The sequence below is a fragment of the Physeter macrocephalus genome, chromosome 11, assembly GCF_002837175.3.
Source record: "Physeter macrocephalus isolate SW-GA chromosome 11, ASM283717v5, whole genome shotgun sequence".
In the NCBI taxonomy this organism is placed as follows: Eukaryota; Metazoa; Chordata; class Mammalia; order Artiodactyla; family Physeteridae; genus Physeter; species Physeter macrocephalus.
The window spans coordinates 7,987,517-8,006,655 of record NC_041224.1 but is presented as its reverse complement, the minus strand read 5'-3'; the positions used below and the strand labels follow the sequence as shown (position 1 = coordinate 8,006,655).

The 19,139-nt window shown below is 39.0% G+C and overlaps 1 protein-coding gene across 7 annotated transcripts in view; it reads right to left on the bottom strand.

Moving 5' to 3' along the window:
- ZEB1 (zinc finger E-box binding homeobox 1) overlaps positions 1 to 19,139 on the bottom strand; it is a 199,596-nt gene that overhangs the window by 72,184 nt on the left and 108,273 nt on the right. For all 7 annotated transcript variants that reach the window (XM_024116384.3, XM_024116385.3, XM_055087716.1 and 4 more), the window contains one exon: positions 9,420 to 9,620. In XM_024116384.3, coding sequence (XP_023972152.1) covers positions 9,420 to 9,620 — 201 coding nt within the window. Of the gene's footprint in view, positions 1 to 9,419; positions 9,621 to 19,139 lie in introns of those variants that run through there.

Below are 19,139 nucleotides of genomic sequence, written 5' to 3'. Positions count from 1 at the left end.
AAACAAAAAAAAATAAAAAAAGGAAAACGTCTTATGTCTTAACTCACTCATTTGCAGGAGATTTCTTAAGCATCTAAAACGTATTAGGCGTTAGTGGTCACAGACAGAGATCACTATGATACAGTGTGTGGCCTCAGGAATGTTTGGTGGAACAGAGTCATCAGTCAGCCACAGCACGATGTGGAAGAGTGACAGACAGACGCAGCTTTGCTGACACTCGCTCACTGTGTCTGCGGGGGTCAGACAATGGGTCACAGGGGAGGAGACAGACAGGACAGAAGGACGCCCAGGAGAGGGGACAGGATACGGAAGCCTAGAGGAACGGGCTGGACACAGGGCGTGGTACCACACTGAGCCTGGGAAGACGTGGTGGAGCTGGACCATACCGGCCCTGGTCTGTCATGTTGCAGAGTCTGGATTCAAATCCCACAGGCAGCCAGGAACTAAAAGAATTCGTTTTGATCTTCTCTTCCAGAAAGTATGAATTTCAAGAAGCAAAAGAGAATCAAACTCATGATAGATACATCACTGTACAGGAACACTTGGTCTCCTGGCTCATACAAAATTATTTTCAGAAAATATAAAAGACTTTGAAGATAAATCACTGACCTGATCACTGGTTATGACCTTTGAGTAACAGTGGAGATTAGGAGATATGGACAAAATCATTCAATTTGCATAGTCTACCTTTGACTTCCTTTTGTAAACTACAGATCAGAGACATTTAACTTCCATCCTGAGAATGTTTTCTAGAATAGATTATAAAGGTACTATGTTGTCTGGACTTAAGAAAAAGAAGACATTGACCACTAGCATTCGGGATGGGTTCAAAGAAAAAAAGTCATATAAACTGGCCTCATACCCATTTTTTAAAGTATTACTAGGAGGCATGATGTTATATGATATTTACTTTGAAGACATCGATGGATTAAAAAATGGTTGAATAAATTTATTTAAAAAGTGGTGGTTTAGAGAATGCTGACAACAGAAGAAAGCTAGTGCCACTAGGTCTGTCGTTGGCCCTACTCATCATACTGCTGGATGACAGAGGGAAATGGACATGACAAAAGACAGAATCAGACTCAAAAACAGGTACAAGTGGGACTGGTTCCAACAAGATTACGAGTAATAAATGTGTTATAATCAGCTCCCTCCAACCCTAACTGTAAAATGGAAGAAACCATGGGATCATCTTAAACTCCTCTTCTTCTCACAGTCCTGATATAATCCATCAATAAATCCTAGTGACTCCACTCTCAAAGTACAACCAGAACTTGGTACCCCTCACTACCTTTACTTCTACTGTCCTGATTCAAGCCACTGCCCTGGAGTATTGTAATAACTCTGTGCCGGTCTTTCTGTCCCTACCCTTGACCTCTAGGGTTTCTTCTCAATACAGCAGCCAGAGTGCTCCTTGTGAAATGAAAATCAAACCACACCACGTCTCCATTCAAATTCTTCTAGTGTCTCCTCATTTCGACAAGAGTAAAAGTGTGTCCAGTAGCTTCTAGGACCTCTCAGTGCTCTGGCATCTCACTGCCTCTCTGGCTTCACGTCTGCGGATCGCTCCCTCCCTCCTGCTGCCCACGAGCCCGCTGGCCAGGCTCCTCAGACGCCAGGTTAAAAATCACAGTGATTCCGGGACACAGACACACTACTAAATGTAAAATAGATATAACTAATAAGGACCTGCTGTGTAGCACAGGGGACTCTACTCAATACTCCATAATGGCCTATATGGGAAAAGAATCTAAAAGAAAAAGAGTGGATATATGTAGATGTATAACTGATTCACTTCGCTGTACACCTGAAAGTAACACAACATTGTAAATCAACTAGACTCCAATAAAAAAGGAGAAATCACAGTGATGTCCTGTGGCTTTTGTGTGCCCCCTGATACGAAGTGACGAGAAGGGTACTCTACCAAGTTATTCTTTGCAAAATCCCACACCCTCAGTCTAATTATGGAAAAATATCAGACAAACCCAAATTGAAGGATGTTTTACAAGTACCTGACCAGTACTCCTCTAACTGTCAGGTCACGAGAAACAAGGAAAGATGAGAAACTGTCACAGACCGGAGGAGACTAAGGAGACCAAACCAAATGCAATGTGTGCCCCAGACGGGACCCTGGAACAGGAGGACGTGAGTGGGCAAACCTGTGAGATCCAAATAAAGTCTGGGGTCTAGGTAACGAAAGATGGAGTCTGCTAATCCACGAACATGATAGATTTCTCCATTTACTGAGGTACTTGCTAATGCCTCTAATAAGGGTTTATAATTTGTTCATGTGGTCTTCCACATCTATTTTCATTTTTTAACTCTTGCTGATGTATAAGGATGACTTTAAATTCAGTATATCATTTGTAGTCAGCAAATTTGTCAGATTATCTTACTAGTACTAATAATTTATCTGTAGATTCTTTTTTACATATACAGTTGTATCGTCTGTAGATAATGAGAGTTGTTCTTTCCTTTTTAACTGCTATCTTTCTGGGTCTGTTCTGTCTTACTGCGCTGGCAGCACCCCCAGAAGAAGGCTGAGGAGAGTGGTAAACGTCCTAATCACCAAGGAAATGTTCTCATCATTTTGTCATTAAGCATGATGTCTGTGATAGATTTTACATAGACATACTTCCTTAGATCAAGGAAGTACCTAATTCATTAGTTTTTATGATATCCATTCACAGGTACTGAGTTTTTAATAAACATTTTTTTCTGTGTCTGTTGAAGTGAATTTTGAGTGTTCTCCTTAAGTCTGGGTTAAATGGTATTTTTAAATTTTTATTTTTTTTAATTTTTATTTTTGTAAAGATATTTTCTTGATGTGGACCATTTTAAAAGTCTTTATTGAGTTTGTTACAATATTGCTTCTGTTTTATATTTTTTTGGTTTTTTGGCCACAAGGCATGTGGGATCTTAGCTCCCCGACCAGGGATGGAACCCATACCCCCTGCACTGGAAGGTGAAGTCTTAACCACTGGACCACCAGGGAAGTCCCTAAATTGTTTTAAATGTTATTCTGACCTTGCATTTCATACAAGTACATGCATGTATACTGTATCGCTAATATCTTGTTTGGGATTTCTGTGTCTGTGTTCTGAGCAAGTCTGTAATTTTCCTTTCTTATACTTATCTGGTTTGGTATCAAGATTATGGTAGCCTCATTGAAAGAGTTGGGGAATCTTCTCTCTTACACCAGTCTTTGGAAGCACTGTCTAAAATTCTAGTTATTATCTCCCTGAATATTTAGAAGAATTTACCAGTGATGTCATTTGGGCTAGTTTTCTTTGTAGAGGAGGAAAAAATTTATATATATACATACACACACATATGTACACATATCAAATTATCATGTAGAAAAATTTACTGTTTTTTCTTTTGGTGTACAGTTCTATGAATTTTAACACATGTAGATTCATGTAACCACCACCAAAAACAGGACACGGAAGAGTCCCATTAACCCCAACACTCCCTGGTGCCACCTATCCCTTTAGGGTCACACTTTCCCTTTAGCCCTTGGCAACTACTGATTTGTTATCCAGCATACAGTCTGTCTTTTTGAAAATGTAAGGTACGTGGACTCAAACAGTATATATAACCTTTTGAGATTGGCTTCTTTCATTTAGCATAAGGCCTTTGAGATTCATCCAAGTTGTTGCTTGTATCAGTAGTTTGTCCCTTTTCATCACTGAGTAGTATTCCATTTCATGGATGTACTAGAGTTTCCTTACACTTTCACCTGTTGAAGGACAATGGGTTGCTTCCAATTTTTGGAACTTATGAATAGAGCTTCTAACATCAGCGTACAAGTTTTCATGTGAACCTAAGTTTTCATTTTCCTAGGGAAAATACCCAGGAGTGGGATTGCTGGGTCATATGCTAAGTGTATATTTAACTTTATAATAAACTGCCAAACTGCCTCCCAGAGTGGCATAGCATTTGCAATCCTAAGAGTCTCAGCTGCTCCATATCTTCACCACTCCTTTGTGGTGAGGTTATAGAACTATTCCTGTTTTCCAATTCTTCCTGAGCCAGTTTTGGCTAAGAATTTCTAATATCCTGTCCCACATTTCCCCTGTAAACTTGTTAATGTCTGTAGTATCTGTAGTTATGTCCACTCTTTCATTCTTGATTTTAGCTATTTATATTTTCTTTTTTCCTTGATCAATCTCATCAAAGGTTTGTAAATACTAATGTTTTCGAAGAATAAAGTTTTGCTTATGTTGATTTTTTGTACTGTAGGTTTATTATTTTTTTCAAAGATTTTTTTTTTTTGATGTGGACCATTTTTAAAGTCTTTATTGAATTTGTTACAATATTGCTTCCGTTTTATGCTTTGGTTTTTTGGCCTCAAGGCATGTGGGATCCTTAGCTCCCCAAACCAGGGATCGAACCTGCACCCCTGGCATTGGAAGGCAAACTCTTAACCACTGAACTGCCAGGGAAGTCCCCTGTAGGTTTATTTTCAATTTTATATTACAGTTGATCCTTGAACAACATAGGGTTGAACTGCACAGGTCCACTTACATGCTGACATTTTTCCATAGTAAATACTACAATACTAAGCTATTTGCAGTTGACTGAATCCATGGATGAGGAACTGCACGAACGGAGGGACCCGCACGCACTGAGGGACTGCAGGCATGGGGGGACAGTACACACGGCGGGGACCACACATGTGGTTGGGGGGAAATTGCAAGCACGGAGGGCTGACTAGGCTGCAAGGAGGGTCGGCACCCTGACCCTCACGTTGTTCAAGAGTTAACTGTACTTATTTTGTTTTGTTTTCTTTTAGTTTCAAACAACTCAGTTTGCTGTTCTTTTTCTAAGTTCTTAAGATAGATGCTTATTAGTGCATTAACTCTGAGCCAGAAACTTTCCTAAAATATGTACTTAAAGCTCTAAATTTTCCTCTAGAAACTGCTTTAACCACATCCTACAAATTCTGATATAGAATATTTTTACCATTCAGTTCAAAATATTTCCTCATTTTCATTATGATCTCTTTATTGATCCATGAACATACATTCAAAAGTGTGTTCCTTAAAACTCCCAAACATAACATTCTATTTATCTTATTTTACAGCTTAATTGTATTGTGTTCAAGGAACATGCTCTGTATGATTTTATCCTTTGAAATTTGTTGAGATTTGCTTTACGAGCCTGTATATGTTCAATTTTTACAAATATTCCAAATAGCTTGAAAAAATACTTATTTTGCAATTACTAAGTACACTGTCCGTATATCTTTTCAAATCTTCTGTATCCCCATTGGTTTTGTGTGATTATTCCATCAATGACTGACCAAGGTATGTTAAATCCTCAGCAATGACTGTATGTTTGTCTTTTTCTCTTTGTAGATTGTCTAATTTTTCTTCACATATTTTTGAGGCCTTGTTATTAGGTACAAACACATTTAAAATAATATCTGATCAGTGAATTTAATCTTTCATCATTATAAAATGATCCTGTTATCCATAATAATGCTTTTAGCCTTCAAGTCTACATCATCTGCAATAAATTTAGCTACACCCACTTTTTTGGTGAGTATTTTCATGGGAAATACTATCTGTTTATCTATCTTTACCATGTACTTGTCATTTTCTCTGTTCTTCTTACACCTCAGACCTCTATCAAGGATTTCTCTCTTCATGCCTAAAATATATTCTTTAAGACTTGCTTTAATAAGGGTCTACTGAGAACACGTTTTCTGTTTCCATTGCCTGAAACTTGTCTGAAATCATCACCTCCTTTCTTAAAAGATATTTTGTGAAGTACAGAATTCTGTACTGGCAGGCATCGTTTCCCTATGTCTGGCTTCCACTGTTTTTACAGAGAATTCAGCTGTCGGTCCAACTGCCACTGTCTCAAACATAATCTGAATTTGGGGGGTTTACTTTTAAGAGTTTTATTTTTGTCTTGGATAATCTGTAATTTCACCATAATGTGACTGGGGATAGATTTATTTATCCTTCTTGAGATCCACTGAACTTCCTGAATCTGTGGTCCGGTGTCCTTCATCAAGACTGAAAAAAATCTCAGCCATTATCTCTTCAAATACTGCTGCTTCCCTGTTCTCTCTTCTCCTAGAATTAAGAGTAGAAGAAACTTCTATTCTATCCTTCATGTCTCTTATCAGGATTTTTCTATCTGTCTCTCTGAGTTGCATTTAGTATAAATTTCCCCCTATATTCCAATTCATTAATTCTTTCTTCAGCTCTGTTTACTTTAGTGTTAAACCTATCCTTTGAATTTGAATTTCTATTATTCTATTTTTTTAATTTTTAGAAGTTATATTGGGTTCTTAAAATCTGTTGGTTCTACTGTATTTTATCCTACCACAGCAGGTAATTTCAAGTTTGCATATGTTTTCTTTAAACATGACAGTCATTTTATAATCTGTATTAGATAGTTAAAGTCCTTACGGGTCAGTTTCTGTTTCCTTTTGTTTCTGGTAATTCTCACTCACATTGCTGTCTTCTTACTGAATTATCTGGGAAACTTCTACAGTGCTAAGATGAAGGTATGTTCCTCCAAAAGATGTGGCTTTGCTTCTGCTTGGTGTCTATGGGTAGGGCAGCAGGTCCACTTTACACTCAATTATGGCTTGAACTTTATCAGGCTGCCCAGTAATGTGAATCTGAGCTATAAATCAATGTATGACAGCTTGTGGTTACTGTTTCTCAGAGACAATCCTCCATTCCCCCAATCCCTAGTCAAGGCAATTTTGTTTGCTAATTCCTGAGGATGGTAGGGGTGGTAGAGGGTTTGCTTTTAGTTCATCATAGTCAGGATGTAGTCCATACTAGGGGAGGATCTGCTACTAACTCTTTGGTGATCCAAGGCTTTGTTTCTTCTCAGAAGCCTGAAAACCACATCTTAGGTTACCCTTGTGAGGCAAATGTCCTCGAGGCCAAAGAGTCTTCTACGCTGTGCTCTGCTGACCTCTATGGCTTCCTGTATCCGCTTAGATTTATAAACCGTTAATGTCTTAACTATCTAGTTAGCTCTTTAAATCTTTCAAGAAGATTTCTTTCTTTATTTAAAAATTTAATACCATTAGTTATTTTCAGTGAGAACACTGGTCCAAATAATCTATCCCAAAGTATTTTCAGAAACAGAACCTCTTCATTGATTTTTTCATCTTTCTTTTTACCTCTATCTCATTCTCCTGATCTCCCCCTTTTCCAGACAAATCATTTCTTTCTTGCTTCTGTAGTAAGACTTCGGATCAATGACACCAGTGGATCAGTTCTGGCTACCAACAGTAAATACTTAAGAAATAGTTGCTCCCCAAAGTTCCGAGCTCAGTATTACAATTTAACAGGTTATCAGCCCTGCTGTGATAATAAATAAGCAAGTTAACTTCTCTGGGTTCTACTTTCCAGAAACCTGGGAGTTATGTCAGCCTTTCTTTCTCAATTACACAGAATTACATGGAATCAACCAAATTTAATACATTTTACCCCCTACATTTCTGTCAAATCTCTCACTTTTATTCCCATCCCAAGGCCCACTTCTTCAGTTCAAAAACCCTCTTCACTGCCTGAACTATTAAGCCTCTTTACTGAGGACACTACCTCCTACCTCTAGACACCCCTGCTCCTAGGATTCTTTTTCCATATTGCTACCGGACTTATTTCTAAAGTACATATCAGTGCTGTTATTCTCATAGCTTCCAGGATAAAGTTCAAATTCCTTGACTTAGCACATGATGCCCTTCATAGTCTTTCCCTTGTTTACTTCTCTGAGCTCATTTTCTGCCAACCCCATTTGTTCCAATCTTTGTGGTTTCATGTATGTCGTGCGTTCTGCTGCAAGCACCTCCTCTGCCTCTCCTTTGCCTACTGAACCTCTACTGGTCCTTTGTGACTCAAGCCCAGCACTGTTTCACTCGGAAATTCCTCTAGGACTTCTCCTCTCTCAGGTGTAGGTGTTCCTTCCTCATGTTTCCACATAACTCTTAAATTTACACCTACATCGAACTATAATGACTTTGTGACCTATTTCCCTCTCCCACATTAAACTGTAAGCACTTTTCACACAGAGACAGTCTTATTCCAGTTTGCAACCCCATTCCTGCAGAGCTGCTGAATGGACAGGTGAGTAACGCCATAAAACGAGGGGCTGATTACGTGATTCCAGAGGTCCTCTGTTAGCTATAAAATTTGTTAACTCCTGTCACCCTGTGCCTACTCCTTGGACTCTTATCTCAGCTTCCACATTTGGTTACTCAGATTCTTGGACCTGCATACCTGACCCATTTCCCCTGACTGTCTAGCCTGAGTTTTGATATCCTGTTGAGATGACTTCCCTGAATTTGAATCTTGCTGGGCAGCTTCTCTCTGCCTGACCTTGAACTTGGTCCCTTTACCTGCTCCTCTTTGCCTCTGCTGATGCCCCTGAGCCCGATCCCCGATCCCTCTAATTCAGAGCAGCTGCCACGTCCACATCCTTCTGTTTTTATCCCACTGTTGCTTAAATTCTCACAATATAGGCTAAATAGTTTATTGGGAAAAGTAGAAAGGAGACATTTTGGAGCTGGAAGAAAAAATACGTTCATTTGACAGATGAGGAGGAAGGTTAGACACAATGTCTGCTCACTGAAAGGGCACTAGTGGAGGCTCCTTTCATTGCTCCTTCCACTCAACCGTGCTTTACTTTTGTAAAGGATTTACTCGAGGAGAAATTTAAAGCAAGTGAAAGAACCATGTGAGAGACAGAGAGAGAGAGAGAGAGAGAGAGAAAGAGAGAGAGGGAGGGAGATGCTTACAAACACTAAAAATATTCCCATGATTTACCTGCGTTTGGTATTTTTGCACACTGAATTATCTTATAATGTTACTATACCAAAATATACTTTGTTGGTTTCTAAGTAGACTCTTCATTTGAGGTCACAATATGAAATTAAAGATAGGTTCAATTACATCAACAGTATAGGGAAAGCTTGATTCTGGTTTTAAAAAAACTACCAAAATTCAATATATTATATGGATCAATATATTACATGCAAGTTATGGTCAAAATAACTTTCATCTCTCCTAATAAAATAGCAATGCATCATCAAGTTTAACACGATGAAGGTATTTTCAAATTGTCAATTAGGCCCATGCATTTCCTATTAATCCCACACTGACTTTAGAATGTACTTTTTGGTAAGTAGAAGGAGAACTTCTACTGATTAACAGCAAATAAATTACAGTTCATTTCAAACTTTTCATCCAATCTATCGTTTCAGTTAATATATTTTTTAAGAGAAGAGGGAAGAGATATGGGAACATATGTATACGTATAGCTGATTCACTTTGTTATACAGCAGAAACGAACACACCACTGTAAAGCGATTCTACTCCAATAAAGATGTTAAAAAAAAAAAAATCCGGAGAATAGAACATTACCAGAAAAACTAAACTCACCGTCGTCTTCCCAGCAGCTCTTCACGTTCCCTTCTCTTGCGCTGCTCCCAGGTAACACTGTCTGGTCTGTTGGCAGGTCATCTTCTGGCACGCCACCTTCACAATCTGCTGCATCCGTGATACTTTCTTCTTCCACAATGTGGAGTTTGTCTTCATCGTCTGAATCTGAATTTGTTTCTACCACAGTATTATAGTTTGTAACTGTAATACAAACAAGAAACAAATAATCAAAACCAATTAGTACAAAAGCTGGTTTTCACACGTTAGTACAAAGAAATTTTAAGAAGTACTTAAAACACTGGCGTTCAACAATAGTTTTAGACTGTAAAATGTAAGCAACTAATTTATTTGATAACATGCACGCACACAGCACTTACTAGATACTAGGTGGACAAAAAGGCAAGTAACAGTAGCCACGCTTAAATGCTTAGCTATGCACACGGGCGTTTTATGGAGAGTGATTCGCTGATTCTTACAACAACCTTTTAGCAGCCCTATGACCACAGGATCTACCTACCGCCTACTGCTTATATCCCTGTTCTACAGAAGCGGAAACTGAGGCACAGGGAAGGTAAGTATCTTGTCCAAGACCACACAGCATCTAGGAAGTGGCAGGGTGGCGATGTGAACCCTAGGAGTCTGGTTCCATATTCTGTGTCCTTAACCACTACATCAAACATCTTCTCCAATCGTAATGAGTTTATATGACATGACACTGCTTATGTAGAACAAGGGCTTCAAATCTTTAAAGCATTACAATTTAAGAAAAGAGTTCATCTCTCCTAATAAAATAGCAATGCATCATCAAGTTTAACACAATGAAGGTATTTTCAAATTGTCAATTAGGCCCATGCATTTCCTATTAATTCCACCCTGACTTTAGAAAGAATCAACCAATTTAACCAAATTCCCACATAATTAAGACATGATTTAAGTAATGTTTATACGTAAGTCCGTCATTCTGAAGGAAAAAAAACCCTGACATTCAGTTTTCAAACGGGCACCCTTTCCACATTTTTAATGAGCTTCGATAAACTTTAACACACCAGCATTATAAAGACATATAATAATTCTGAATAACTACAGCTCACAGAACCAAAACAAATTATATAGTATAGTCAATATTTTTTCTTCAGAGTCCTTGTAATAGTCACTCTAATGCGATAAATTATTTAGAACCTCATGGGGTATGGTCACTGGAACACCTCTTTTCAACAATTAGCCGTGTGATTCTTACTTGCTAAGATAAGTGTGAGAGGAAGGGAGAAAAAGAAAGCTTTGTTTACGTAGCTGAGCAACAATCATTTCCAGTTATTCTTTCCACTTCTTCCTTAAATTTTCCGAGCATTCTTGAAAGAAGATAATCACCTAAATGCTTAAACGGTGTGCATATATATATATATATATATACCCCTTCCCATACAAACACCCCCCCCACCAAGAACACAAAAGAAGAAACAGTCAAAAGCATGGATGTGTATGTCAAGGCGAGAACTAATAACCACGTCTCCAAAACTGCTCTAACAGACCCTGGGAAAACCCCTCTGTCCAAGAGAGTACCGGAGTTCCTCTTTTGCCCACACTGGGAATTCTTCCGTATCTGAAGAAAAGTGTCAAGTAGTGTTGTGTCTGTAATACTTCAGTGTGAATACAGTTTCCAAGATCTTGCCCCAAGAGCAAATAGTTCTCTCTCTAGCTTTAATGTAAAAGTAATACATGTCACTGTAAAAAAATTCAGACAATACAAAACATGTAAAATTAGTAAACTCCCCCTCTCCCAATTTTTCCTTCCTCAACTCACTCTTTCAAGGTTAACAATAACAGCAAGGTTTATTAATTAATTTATGCCCTAGGCAGGCACGATACTAAGCATTTTATAAACCTTATCCTATTTAATTGTAACATAGACCTCACCTTATACACATATATATCATGTATTTAATATCAATCCTATATGTAAGTGTATGTGTGCATACTTAAAATACACACATATGGGATCACTTTATACTGTTGTGCCACTTGGTTTTTTGCCACTTAATTACATATCCTGGAAACTTTTCTATGTGAGCATCTGTGGAGCTTTCCCATTTTCCTCTGGACGGCTACAGAGCATTTCACTGTAACAGATATAACCTAACCAATCACCTGTGGACAAAATTTAGTTTGTTTCCAGTGTTTAAGCATTGTCAACAACATCATAATAAATTTTCTTGTAAATATGTCTTTGGACATTCCTTAAATACATTTGTCAGATACATTAGTAGGGGTGGAGTTGCCGAGTCAAAGGAAAACTTGTTAAGTAGATACGGAAACACAGGGAGCTCCTTGCACTCCAGCCACACCAGGAGCGGTGTGAATTGTGAAACTGTGTGTGTGGGTAAATAGCGTGATTCTCAAAGGACAGTCTGCAGTCGGGAAGGGGTTTCCCAATGGACCCTTAAGCGAGGGTAGATACAGGTGTGTGTGTATCTGGATGAGGGATCTTATTGGCAGATGATGCAACAATGCTGTGAGCTTTATTTTTACCGTCAAGGGCTCCGTGTCAGTAGCTACTGAATGACTTGCTAAAGTCACTGAAAGCCGGGACAGTATATAAAGGCATTTCTATGCCACAACCTAAACTTAGAACACAGCTAGTGTTTCCTCAGGGTTAATCGATTCTGTATTCCACTAGAGCTGGATGCCACGGGAGGTTTGGCTCACTGCAAAGCTCTCATCGCGCCTGGACACTCACAGACAGCTGAAATTCCTACTGTTTTCTGAAGGGACGTTTTAGCGCTTCTTCAGCGTCTTGAGTTGACCACGGGTTTATACTGGTGCTATTCTTGCCTTTTAATGAAGTATACTCCAGTTTAGCTTTATCATTATCAATTTTGTTAGCTGTAGGGTTTTTTTTTGTTAACCCTAGATATTTACATGCACACGTAAGAGCATTCTAGGCTCGACAATTTCCCCCAAATTGGGCTTTAAGACGTGTATGCATTACGGTTCAAATATTTACTTGCATGCTTCACAGTTCTCACTGAGTTCTTTTTACTCTGAGCTCTTTTATTCTGTCTGAGTCAACTGTAGCCTGAAGTCCTCTGAGAAGACCTGTCACTGTCTAGGACTCTAGCAAAACTCCCTCCTGTCCCCCAGTACAAGCCGCCCTTGTGGTATGGAAGATTATAAACCAAATAACCAAAACACAGAGACGGCATATATTTTACTATTATCCTGTGAATTTTCCTAAAGCATGTTTTGAATAAGTGGTACAAAACTTGAAAAATCCAGAAGAGCAATACATTTTGCTGGCTAAGATAGAAAAAAGACCAATAACTATTTTCCAAGACTTCACACTGTCTTCTGCTTCAAAGTCACTTAGCGGAGAGAAAAAGCAGTGCAAATCACTTACGTTATTGTCATAACTCAGATGACAGGCAAGCCTCCCTGTGTGTCTGGATCTATCCTTTTGTGGATCTACAGAGCTTACCTCCAAAGTACAGCCCCAGCATTAAAAAGCATAGAGAATAACACAGGACCTTTATAAATTCTGATAGCCAGTGAGAGTGCCAGTGATCTCAACTGTGCCCATCTATCTCCATATCTCTACACTGTTGCACCCTTTGGCTAAAAAAATAATATAGTTTATCTAAAGGGGAATATTATTAACCATCACAGGTGATCATCACCTCTAGCTTCTGAGTTTTCATTGAAATAATAACATTTTAAGAAAGAAAAGACAAAGGAACAGAAAAGGTAATTAAATCTAGTTTATAATACACAATACGAATTTAAATTTCAATAAAAATAGGAACACTTTCAACGCATCCTAGAATGGGATAAGGACACGCTGACTCTTGGTGGTGATTCCCGTTTGTGTCATTTGCTAACATGAATGCCAGATGTAACAGCGTCTCCTGCACAAGGTGGCTGTGAGGAACTAATGACTTAGAAATGCGCTGTGCTTATTAGATCAGGATCTCGTAGGCAGTAAAGACTACAGAAGTGTCTGCTGTTACCACCAGCAGCAACACCTCACTGAAGCTTGCAACAATCCCTAACAAGCAGGTACTGTTATAGACCAAAAAAGTAGCTGAGTAACGTGTCTGAGGTTATGTAGCTACTAGGTTGAAAAGCTGGACTCCAAACCTGGTCTGCCTGATTCCACAACCCATATACTTTTACTGCTATATATAAAGCCTGCTGACAGAAGATGGCTGCACTAATGATAAATATTTTTAAACTTGTATTTTTGCGTCTAGCCTATTCTGGGGCCCTGTAATCCCATACTTAACAATTTGGCACTAAAAACATTTGCAAATGACTAAAGAATTTTAACCATTAGAATCTCAAAATAATATAACAAACAGTATACCATGGGGTAATATCATCATTATAATCAATAAACTCTAAAAGACTAGCACATAGCATATTATTTTTAGTACTGATTGCATGTAGCACCGCATCAACTGCACTAAACTCCTATGTATCTGTTTCTTAAGTAATGTACAATAATAAAAGAACTAGCTAAATCCGACGAAGACAGTTCAAGAAGAGGGCAATACAATCTCAACTTCCATCACGAAGATATCTGAAGGCTTTACAAACAGAAACCCCACCGGACACTGTCTACAGTTGCTCTGAACAGCAGGTTAGGTTCCTGCACGTAAGCGGGAGACTGGGGGCGGGTAGGGGAGTGGGCGGTGGTCAGGTCTGACTCACAGGTTTTCGGTTCCTGTCCGGTGACAGCGGTGGCACGTGTCGGTTAAAGCCCCAGGTAAGGCCACGTTTCGACATATTTTCGGATGTACAACGGCGTTTTTCCTTCCAGAGGAGGAGGGTGTCATGCTTGATTACATCCCACTCATCCCTACCTAACCCCCAAACACACACTCATACGCATGGCAGAAAAGAAAGATAAAATCTCTCTTAGGAAAAGACCTAAGACTGGTCCTTAAAAACTAACAGACTCCTTCTAACAAACTCTTCCGTATACATCAGTCTAACCTACTGGCATAATTTAAGGAAGACCTAGAAAAAGAGGTACACTGCAAGTCTGCTCACGATTACGGTTGGATCGAGCGGCAGAATATTCTACACGGGTCTGCACTAGGCTGAGAACGACACGATTCAGGCACGAGCGCTCGAAGCGTGGAGAGGAAGGCGGAGACCAGCACAAGCGCTTCCGCTACTCCTCGACATCACTGGGACGAAAATAATGTCGCGTCACGTACTTTTCTTGTCCTGAGCAGAGTCCCTGGCGCACTCACTGCCTTCCACACGGTAGGTACAGAATTATTTGCTGAACTGAATCTGAGGCCACACTTCTTTTTTTCTCAGTGAAGTCGGTGAGTATATTTAAGTGTTACTGATAATTCAGGAAAATGAAGACAAAGCTGCAGTGATAACCATATAAAGAAACTTGTAAATTAACACATGAAATAGAAAGGAGAGGTTATTTGACAATTCATAAGGTTATAGAAAACTTCTGCAAATATTTCTCCCAGAAAGAGGAACTCATGCTGTCCATAAATACTGCACTCAGTATACACCGTCAGTATTTGTTAATCTGGCTTCTGACTTAATTTATAGATAATATTAACTTACTATCTATATTATGTACTGCATAAAGTTAGGATATAATAGGCATATTTAATATAACATACAAGTAACCTAGTAATGTACAATGTGTATATTATCTAATTTTATATTTAAGTCCCTTAAAAATAGGCACCACAGTGACTGCAGAGTGCTCCAAGCCCTATGAACATGGGAGGTTTCAATAAACACTAATGGCTCAGCCGATGTTGTGGGAAGCTACTCCAATTCCTCTCTAGGTAAAACCTTTCTTAACTTCGGGTACCTAGTGAACAATAATCATAGACTCTTTTCACATTTTCAAAATAATCTGAAAAACATAACTTCAGTGAAGGTCCATGATTCTGAAGTTAGCCCCTGCAAAAGGGCTGGTGGTTTTCAATGCCTCCAGATACCAGCTATTAATAGACTGAGAGCTGACTTGTTTTCTCCCCTCTCTCATCACACAAAAAGTACTAGGTTTCCATGGGATCCGTCTTTGGTCCTCTCTCGGTCCTTACTCTGGCCCTTCCCCCATTCTCCACGGGTCCGCTGTCTACGGCCCCCAATAAGGGCCATCCCAAGTGACCTTCCCCTTGTCCTGCCGTATCAAAACTCCCACTCATCCAGGGAGCTTATTTCAGCCAGTGTTAGTACAATTCACAAAAAGGTTGGTGGAACAGTTAAACCGCAAAGTTCTTAGCAGATTAAACTAAATTCAGTCTCACGAACAGGTGAGGAAACTATGTGGACTAAAATAACTCACACTAAATTATTAATAACTAATATTGCCTTCATAGGTTAATTCTACATTTATGAAAGGATGCTTTTTAATTTATATTACTTGTTACGTCTGGAATACAGGAAGTATGACAAAATGCAAGTAAAGTGTGAAAAAGAATTTAAAAATATAAACATGGAAATTATTGAGTCAAAAACTAGAGAAGCCATATAATCGATAAATCAATCCAAAAGCCAGATCTTTAAAGTATCAGTAAAAGAGACAAGTCACTAGCCCACTTAACACTAGAAAAAAATTGAGAGGCACAAATATTCGATATTAAAATGCAAATAGAGAAGTAACTCCAACTAAAAGTAATTGAAGCTACTTACTTTATAAATATTTTGCACAAATCTAAGCAGGTAAATTTGTAAACATGGATGAAATAACTCTTCTGGACACTGTAAATGATTATAGCTACATTTGATAGAATTTATAAAATTATGGAAGAGAGAGCAATGGTAGACAGACCATAGAATAAATTTAGGAAGCTATCAAACAGTTAACCAAAAAGTGCCAGATGTTTTCCCAGGTGAACTTCAGATCTTCAAAGGACTGATAATTCTGTTGCCTTTTAAAAAGAGAGAGGAAAATGCAAAGAGTCCAAATTCTTTCTATGAAGCCAGCATAGTAACAGTCAACTAGAATCTGAGGAACAGGGACTTCCCTGGTGGCACAGCAGTTAAGAATCCGCCTGCCAATGCAGGGGACACGGGTTCAAGCCCTGGCTCAGGAAGACCCCACATGCTGTGGACCAACCAAGCCCTGCGCCACAACTACTGAGCCTGAGCTCTAGAGCCCGTGAGCCACAACTACTGAAGCCCGTGCACCTAGAGCCTGTTGCACCCTATGCAACAAGAGAAGCCACCGCAATGAGAAGCCCGCACACCTCAACAGAGTAGACCCCGCTCGCCACAACTAGAGAAAGCCCGCGCGCAGCAACGAAGACCCAGCGCAGCAATCAATCAATAAATGTCTGAGGAAGAGTACACACATGCCCACTCATAAAATCAGTCTCACTGGTAATCACTGACGTAAAAATTCCAAATAAAATATACTCAACATTTAGAAATATATGAGAGTTCACTAACACAGTAAAGGAGAGACAATATGACTTGTATAGAAACTGAAACGCTTTGGAAAAAATTCACTATTCCTTGCTGATAAATGCTTTTTCATAAAAATAAAACTGAAGTCAGTATCATGATAAACTATTATGTATGGGAGGCAATTTTAAGATAAAGATGTTTAATGTCATTACAAGTTAGCAGTATTCTAAAAGAACAAGCTGAGTTTTTAAAAGAACAAAAGAAAAAGCACAAATACTGGAAAAGATAAAGCAAAATTATTATTTACAGGTGATATGTTTCTGGAGAATGCAAGAAAAAATCACTGAAAAACTATTAGTAATTAGAAAATTTGGTAAATGACTAATTATGAATTTAACAGAAAAAAATTAATAGCTTTCCAATAAACCAACAATAACCTGCTAAAGACATATGAAAATAAAAATTCTATTAATAATAGCTACTCAGAGGATAACACATGAAGGAAAAAAAGAAGGCTGGAGGACAGTGGGGAGCTTGCATACCCCACTGCGTGTGGAAAGATGTGGATGAATGAAGACCTCCCTCTTTGGGGTGGAATGATTTCATATTGTAAAGATTCAATTCTACCTAAAATAATCTACAAACTCAATGTAATTCTGGTCCAAATACTGACATGATACTTTAGATTCTAAATCTAGGTGATTTAGACCAAATGATTCTAAAGTTTACAAGGAGAGCTAGGAGCTCAGTCTCTGGAGCCAGACTGCTTGGTTCAAATCACAGCTTCCCCACTTACTGGCCATGTTACTCAACCTTCTCGTGCCTCAGTTTTCTCATCTCTAAGATGGGGATGATAACAGTATGTCCCTAATAGGGTTGGCATAATGATAAAAATAATTATATATGCAAAAATCTTAATGTAGTACTGCATGTAAGTGCTCAATACATGATGTTAGTAGTATTATTTTCTGGGAAAATAAACACAAAAGTATTCAGGGAAATTCAGAAAACTAACAGTAACGGTGGTGGTAGGAGAACATGGACTAGCCATACCAGATAGGGAAAGTATCTCAAAGCTATAGAAATGGAAATAGATTTTCACAGGCACAGGGACAGGCAAACGATCAATGGACTTGCATAGAATCCAGAAACAGCCCCCAAACACACGGTAGTCTTGCTAATCAGATTCCCACCTCACAACTTTAACCAAAATGAAATCTGCATGAATCAAAGATTTTAATTAACACTAATGAAACCACAGATATAACAGAAGAAAGCACAAGCAAATCGATTTCTTCTACAGACTTGGAATAAGGAAGGCTGTTACAAACACGATGTGAAACCCATGATTATATATAGAAAAAATTCAAGTCAAAAGACAAATGACAAACTGAAAAATATCTGCAATACATGTTATCAGAGGCTGACTTCTTTATTGCACAAACAATTCTTAAATATCCATGAGAAAAAGATGAACCACCCAATAAGAATATGCAAAGGTAATTCACACACACAACAATATGAATGGCCAATAAGCATGTAAAAGGACACTCAACCTTGCCAATTAACGACATACCTACTTTAATCCTACACTGTTATAATATCATTACTTCTTATACACACCTTTAACTCTCCTGCCTTTCTCCGACTTCAAAGCCCCTATTCTGATTAAATCTCACTTTTCCAGACTATACCTCAGTCCCTGTTTCCTGCAAAGCCTCCTGAAAACAATGCCTACACTTGCCTCCAGCGTTTCTTCCAACTTGCTCTTATCTTGTCGTGACTGTGAAGGATGTTTACATTGTTAAATCCAACGACAATCATCAGGCCTCATGTTACTCGACCTACTAGCAGCATCTGACATAATCCATCACTCTCTCCTTGTCAAAACCATCTTTTCTTTTGACTCTCTCAGTCTTCCTCCTAACCCCTTACTGCTTTTCTGTTTCTTTCCTCCACCTCCGGGCCTCCACATCTGTCTCACAGCTCTAAACCTGCTTCATATCCGAGTCCCGTTTCTCCTCGGAACTCCAGACCTGGACGTCCACTGCCTACTTGACACCTCCACCTAGATGACCAAGGTGCAAACCTGCCGTGTCCCCAAGGTGACTCCCGGGCCTCTGCCAGTCCCCTCACTTCAGTAAACGGCAATTCTGTTCTTCCAGCTGCTCAGGCCAAAAATCTTGGTGTCAGTTTTGACTCCCTATTTTCTCATATTCCACGTCTAACCTAGAGGGGATGTATCTTAGAATCCATTTGGCATCTGACCAGTTTCTGCCCCCCCCGGCCCCCCGAATATCATTAACAGTCTCCTCTCAGGCCTTCCTACTG